General features: G+C 49.4%; 1 protein-coding gene across 1 annotated transcript in view; it reads right to left on the bottom strand.

Moving 5' to 3' along the window:
- JAK1 (Janus kinase 1) overlaps window positions 1-7,142 on the bottom strand; it is a gene marked incomplete at its 3' end in the record, with an annotated part of 28,520 nt that overhangs the window by 6,653 nt on the left and 14,725 nt on the right. The window contains exons 9-14 of the mRNA XM_010156127.1: window positions 6,317-6,440; window positions 4,496-4,685; window positions 2,460-2,566; window positions 1,100-1,246; window positions 585-672; window positions 2-57 (exon numbers count right to left, since the gene is read on the bottom strand). Of these exons, the coding sequence (XP_010154429.1) occupies window positions 2-57; window positions 585-672; window positions 1,100-1,246; window positions 2,460-2,566; window positions 4,496-4,685; window positions 6,317-6,440 (712 nt within the window). The remainder of the gene's footprint in view (window position 1; window positions 58-584; window positions 673-1,099; window positions 1,247-2,459; window positions 2,567-4,495; window positions 4,686-6,316; window positions 6,441-7,142) is intronic.

Genomic DNA, 7,142 nt, shown 5'->3' with positions numbered 1-7,142 from the left:
TCCGATGCATAAACAGATCCAGAGGCCCAAATTCAACAAACTCTTCAACCATGATATCTACAGAGGCAGGGGCATAAAGTCAGTACTGCAGTAACCGGTGCCCGGCGTAACCTAACAGGCCTGTACCATCTACCCCCCAGGCCAGGTGGTTAGAACACCCCTTTACTCCACCTTCCTCCAAGTTTATTTCAGCGCTCAGAGTCCAAAGTAAAAGGCCGAGTGGCTTCATGCAGTAAATGAACAGTAAACTCGGAAAAAAGCATTTGGAAGGCCGCAGGGCAGAGCCTTCCCAGGGAAACAACCCCTGCCAGAAGGCTGGGTGGTGCTGGCACCACCACTCCGGCTTGCTGACCCCAAGGAATCATCCTGTAAGCACTTGAAAACAGCATGGGAAGGGGAATTTGTTGGTAGAAAGGGCTTTGCAGCTGCCTTCCTTTCCAATTCCACTTCTGCCCACGCTGAAAACTCAAGAGGTGGCAGCTGCTAAGCCCATCTCCCCCCGCGCCAGCTCCGAACTGAATGGCCGCTCTGTCCCTTCCAAGCCCGCGGCTCACGCGCGCTGCCGGGAGACGTTAACAACTCACTTTCGACATCTCGGACGCAGACGCCGTGGAGGAGGACAATGTGCTTGTGAGACACCTGCCTCATCATGCTCGCCGTCTCAAAGAACGCCTGGCAGAAAGCGGAGGAGGGAAGGCGTTAAGCTGCCGGTCGCGGCGGCCGTCAACCAAGCGTTTAACACCCACGGAGCAGCAAGGGACAGAGCCTTCGGCAGAAGAGCCCCGTGTTTCCCAGTGACATCAGGGGGCAGGGACGGCGGTGGCGAGGCCCCTCGGGGGTGCTGCTCGCTAGGTCTGCGGGCGTGCAGGCTGTGGGTGAGCACGGGCGTGCTCCAGCCAGACATGCCGCTGCTGCCTAACGAGGACGGCAGAAACGTGGGTCCGCGACAGATCGGACTGCCCAAAAGGGCAGGATACACCTGTGGCGTTCTCCCATTCCCTTTCTGTACACACAGTCCCTCTTTTTTAAAGACTTTTCATAGTTAACCATGGCAAAGCCCAGTATCTAGAGTACAACAGACAAAGAGGAAAAAACTTGCCAAAGAAATGTCTCTGTGGCTGGGGTCCAAGACTTTGAGGAGGACTTTAATCTCCTTCTCATTTTGATATCCTTCATTCTCATCATCTTTGTAGTTGAGAATCCCCGAGTAAATCTGTGTTCTCGTCCCTCTTCCAAGATGTTCGCCCTAAGACATGACACATCGTGTATTTTTCAAGCCAGGAGACAAGCAAACCGGTGCAGACGGACACGAATACCTGAACCTGCACTCCGTTCTGCCCCTCCCAGCAGAGAGTGTTCTTCAGCCCTCCACTCCACCTAGCGACACGCAGACCAGGTTACCGCAGTGGGAAACCGAGCACGCGTTGTCTCCAGTGGGCTGAGCACACCCACCGCTGTGAACTCCTCTGGTATCGAAGGGCTGTTACATCTCCGTTACATCACGCAGGTTCTGTGTGACTTAACCTCATCAGACTACACACCAAATGAATAAATAATAACTGGCCTCTTATTTACAACAAGCTGCTATTGAGGCAATCTTTAATGTGTTTCCAAAAGTTAGAGGAAGCAATATTTCAAGGGAACACTTTGTTTGGGAAAGCAATTTCCTCCTAACTAACAGGATTCCCCCTTGGGTTATTTTGCAGGAAGCCTGCACGTTGACTGTAAATATACCAATCAAAAACCAATTAACATGATCTAGATCTGTCCCCTCCGGTCAGTGGTGCAATTTAAAACCAACCAAAACACCTTTTTAGGTAACTGAAGCAGCTAACTGCAGGATTCAAGAGCTCAGGACTTTTAGGTGCATTCAGTGTGATCTGTGCCTTCAGGCCACGGTGTGCATTCTGACGTTTGTCCAGGTCACCTGCACCGCGGACTGCAAACAACTGCCAGAGAATGTGGGTGCTAAATCAGTTTGGAGCACAAAATCTTAATGCTAAGACTCTTCAGAGCTTTTGAAGACCTCACTTTTTTTTTTTTTAAAACTGTAGGATATTATCTTAAGCCTCAAGTTGCCTGTTTTTCTGTGGCTTTAAAAGACAAAGCCACATCTAGCAACAAACCTGCTAGGGAAAACGGCTAAGACTCCCATGATTTTTTAAGAATGACCTTGAAAGCACCTCCCTCTACACACCTTAGAAAATCACTCAAATACACAACTGACTGCTAGTGAAAAGCATTACTTCCAAGCTTTTCTTTCTTCCACACAAGCGCATATAAACATTTGGATTCTGCAAACAAGGGGCTTTGATACAAGCAAAGCTTCAAATGAAGTTTTGCTGAGGAGACACGGGAGTGGAAGAACCAGGCAGAATGGGGTGACCCTGTTTCACCTGACCGGGTACAGCGGGCTACCCCGCTTCTGTGGTTACAGAGAGAGTTCAGCAGCTCCCTACCTGCATGATTTCCTCCTTGAGGATTCGATGGAAGCTCAGCTGCCCTAGGTGGTACACGGGCTGCCATTCCTGCGCCTTCTTGGTTGCAACTAGCAAGTTGGAGATTTCTGGAAGGCAGGGAGAGAAAACACTCCTTAAGGCTTTTCAAAGGTAACCGCACTCACCCTTCTCAGTCAGTGTCACGAGCGTGTGCTCACCGCAAGGTAAATCCCAAAACGAATGAGGAGGAAGGAGAAATGAAGAAACTTGGACTTTACATCTGCTCAAGCAATTCACTAGAGCAGAGCTACATATTTTATATTATACATACAGCGTTAATATTGGCCATATTGGGGCTGATCTTAAGAACCTGAACAGTGTTTGCTGCCCAGAGAAACACCCAGGGCTGAACGAGGCAATGCCTCTGCTGTACCACATGTAAAATAACTTCTGGCCACCAGGTACGTCTCCTTCCCAGCGTGCAGATGGGTAAGGGGTTGCTGGAGTCTCTTTCTCTCTCTTTAACTCCTCGACAATGTCTCGAGTTCCGGGCAACGGTCTGTTTCCAGAGCGCTGGAAGTAAATCAGGGAGTGGGAAATGAAGGAAGAGACTCAAAGGGCCGGTGCTTCCCCCCCACTGCTTCTGCTCAGGGAGAGGCATGGTTAGATCCAAGCCTTGCACGTGGATTCTGTCTTCCTGTGTTTGAGAGCAGGCGTTACTTATTCCGCTGCGCTGGGTTCTGCTGTCTGCGTGCATCTGGCCTCCCCTTTGCTGCCAGCCGAGCATGTGCGTCGGGGCTAGGCCGTGATCTGAAAACCACCAGTGATGAACCATGCGCTGGGAAACCCGCTTTATTCCCCCATCTCCTAAACTGCTTCGTGAACAACCCATTGAAGAGATTCAAAACGAAGGAAAACAAAACCAGGGCAGACAGAAGAGGGAAGAGCACAGGGATGCCACCGCAACTCACGCCGACGAAAAGCTGAAGCGGGCAGTCAGCTCCTTGACCCGTTTTATTTTATCCCAAGTACTGCTGTCACAATGCAACCAAAACGGCATAACCTGTGAATGCTCCAGACCACCGCCAGCGGTCTTCCGAGAGCTGATCAGCGTCTGTCTGCAGAGCACGCTCCTCTAGCACCGCCAGAATACGCAGGTAATTAGTGTGGCTCAGTTATTCCCCTTATTCTAGCAGGAAACCGTTATCTGATCAACGCAGTCACGCCACTGTGCTTCCTCTTTCACACAGAGCTCAGCTGCGAGACACTTGTAGTGTACAGCAATTTCAGTGAGTGTCGGCGTTAACGGCTTAACAAATGCACGATTGTCCCGGCCCTCTCCAGTCTGACCTCACGGCTGGATTTACGGAGTGCACGGCTGTTCTGCTTGCCAGCAGCTGCAGACCAAGCCTCCCCTGCTGCTTCACGAACGTGAACAGGGCAAACAAAAGCTCCGAACCAGAGTGAACAAGCTTCAAACCAAAGGCTGCCACACAACCACTGCGGGCTGCAACTCTCCTTCGCTACAGGAGCGCGCCGGGAGGCACGGCCTGGCATACGTGACTCGGTGGAGCAAAGGAAGAACCTTATACAGTCCCGCTCCAACGCAGCATCTCAGCCCAGGCCTCTGAGTCAGCTGTGACATTTTCTCTTTAAACAACCCCCAGTTCCACCTCTGCCGCTGACACTGCAGGGCCAGCTGTTTAGGAGCAAAGAGGGAAACGGGAGCGCCTCGCTGCCAGCTGGGGAGTGCACAAAAAGGCGGCTCACGCAAAGCACCTGCCCCCAGCATCCTGTGCCGAGCTCGTTCACAGCGAAAGGGGATGCCTAAAACCTCGTTCAGCCCCTGGCTTTCGAAAGGGGATGCCTAAAACCTCGTTCTGGCTTTTGCCTTTCAACAAGGCTCCTCCTCCCCGAAGAAGCAAGAAACTCTTACATACTTTTTTAAGCGACAGAAGAGCTTCACACAAGAATACAGAACAGACCAAAGACACTGGGAACTCCTATTTCTGGAGTTTCTTTTCTTTCAGCGAGGTTCATTTTAAAAGACAGACTACCTCTTGGTTTTGGTTGGCAGCACCTCTTCAGTGTAAAGCTTATGTTGTCCGTCCGTAGTATCTGTCCCTTCAGGTGATCCATCAGCTCTTTCAAGGATGAGAAAGACTTGTTTGAACCATGTAGGAAGTAGCCGCCTTTCTTCACCTCAATCTGGAAGTTCTTGTACTGGATTGAATTATTTATCATCTGCTATTAGGGGGAAAAGGGGAACAAAAGAAAGCACAAAACCCATCGTTAGAGTGAAAGAATGTTTGTAACACCATGCAAACTCCCCAAAAGCCTCTGAAATTACACGCAGGACCAGTTAATCACTGCTCCTATGCCTCGGTCTTCTAATCAAACTCCAACAAAGTAGAAAAAGGCCCTAAAATCCCTATAACCTTCAGTCCCAGGAAGGGTCCGAACAGCAGAGCAGAAGAGGAGCAACAGACAGATGCAACCATCTAACAAGTCCAAGCTCCTGTGTTTTGCAGAAGCCCTGGCTCTTCTGAAGGAATTTTCCCTTCACTTGGTCAAGGATTGCAGAATCTGGACCACAGTTTCAAAATCTCCACTTAAAAATAGCAAAAATCCCTTTCACAACCCAGATTGTTCAACGAGTGAAACCTGTTGAAACTTTGGGGCTGTTGTCCAAACCTTCCAGTTTGAGGAAGAATGACGGAGCTTTGGTACAAAAGCCCACGCCCTTTCCAATTCCACCCTCTACTCCTGCTTCCTCACCTCCCTCCTCCCTCCCTAAGCCCTGCAGTGAGGTGGAATAACTTCCAAGACCAAATTAATTCTTATTTCAGTGCCTCAGTTGCCCCGTCTGTTAGAAAACAGGGCTGATCCCAAGTTGTTTTGCAAATGCCTACAGAAGATGAGCCGGGTATCAGTGCTGAGACGACCCTTACTCCCGAGATGTTTTTTTCGTTTTGTTTCTTGTTTCACATGTCCCTTCTTGACCTCATTGTTGATTCTATGGTTAACATCGTTTTTTAAGGGAAGGCAACCCATTTATATGCTTTGACACTATTATTATTCCTGTGTCAACACTCGAAATATCTTCCCCAAACGAGCTTCCAGCTGAGGTCGGCACAATTCAACCATTTGTGCAGTTGCTGCATCTTCTATTTTACTTCAAACTGGTTCTCTCACCTATCCCACGTCACGAGCTTTTACCTGCCACTCCTCAAACTACGTCCCACCAGCTCACTGCGTGTATGTCCCCTTCTGTGGCACTCTACATGTAAAGCCAACCACCCACACGCGCTGTTCTTCTACAGGGTGTCAGCAGAAACACACGGAATCACAAAATAGTTTGGGTGGGAAGCGACCTCAAAGATCATCCAGTTCTAACCCCCTGCCATGGGCAGGGACACCTTCCACTAGACCAGGTTGCTCCAAGCCTCATCCAGCCTGGCCTTGGACACTCCCAGGGATGGGGCATCCACAGCTTCTCTGGGCAACCTGTCCCAGTGCCTCCCCACCCTCTACACATTCATATAATTAAATCCACATTCAAGAAACACTAGGCAAGTTGCAGTGACAAATTCTATACGTCATTCTCACGCCCATATGAGTTGAAAAAGCTTAATTTCCATCATGTTCATGCAGCGTTTTATGGCTACGAATGGAAATGTTCTGGGTGCAATGATTGTCAGGGATAGCACAAGAGCCTGGGGAACATGAAGCTGCAAGTGTCTACCCTCTGCTGCATCAGCTATGAAAGATACGAGTGACAGCCCTAAAGAACATAAATACATCGACACAGATTGCAGGGAGCTGCTGCTCTTCAGCTCGTTATCAGGCTGCTGCTGGGAGTGCCACACCTGACGTACCTCTGAGCCTTCAAAACAGGTCACCGTCATGAGAATGTGGTTAAAGTTCGTGCAGCTCCATCTCAACACGTACATCCCAGCTTCGTTCCCTTCCTGTCGCAGTTTGTTGATGGCGTATTCCGTGCTGAAAGAGTCAAGGTACAGATGAGGGAAACCAGCAAATGAGCAGTTGCATCCAAACATCTATTAGGAGCAAATACACAGGAGAGCAATCCTGCATTTGGAACGAAACCACGCGCAGCTTAGAAATATTTCTATTATTATGGAAACAAGATGTAATTGTGTGCATTACACGTGCTCAGAGTTAGCTGCAAAAGCAAGGGAAGAAAGTTCTACTGAGCTCTTAGGATGCTTAACAGGAGAATTCCGCATCCACAGAGCGCAAGTAAGCTCTTGGTTGTCTGTATGCTCCACGTCAGAAGACAAAAAGAACAGACAAAAAGGTGGGCAGAAGGGAAAATAATTGCTTTAGCTATTTAGAAAAATATCCAAAGGCTTTGTGCCTCCACCCAAGGACTCCCAGGATCAGGGTAGATACAGTTCAACTTTACCTAAAATATTCCCATCTGTTCAGCTGAGAGTGATCTTTGCTAGTGAAGTTAGCCTCAAAATACTGCAATAGTGAGGAAACACGGGTTTTATCAATGAGTAAACTGATGTGGAGAGAAACGGTGGTATTTTTCTGTAATTTAGAGTCCAGAGGAGGCCACGGAGATGCTCCGAGGGCTGGAGCCCCTCTGCTATGGGGACAGGCCAGGGGAGTTGGGCTTGTTCAGCCTGGAGAAGAGAAGGCTCCGGGGAGACCTTATTGCAGCCTTCCAGTGCC

The sequence above is a fragment of the Eurypyga helias genome, unplaced genomic scaffold (assembly GCF_000690775.1).
Source record: "Eurypyga helias isolate BGI_N326 unplaced genomic scaffold, ASM69077v1 scaffold6537, whole genome shotgun sequence".
NCBI classification, from domain to species: domain Eukaryota; kingdom Metazoa; phylum Chordata; class Aves; order Eurypygiformes; family Eurypygidae; genus Eurypyga; species Eurypyga helias.
This window is presented reverse-complemented; position numbering and strand designations above follow the sequence as displayed.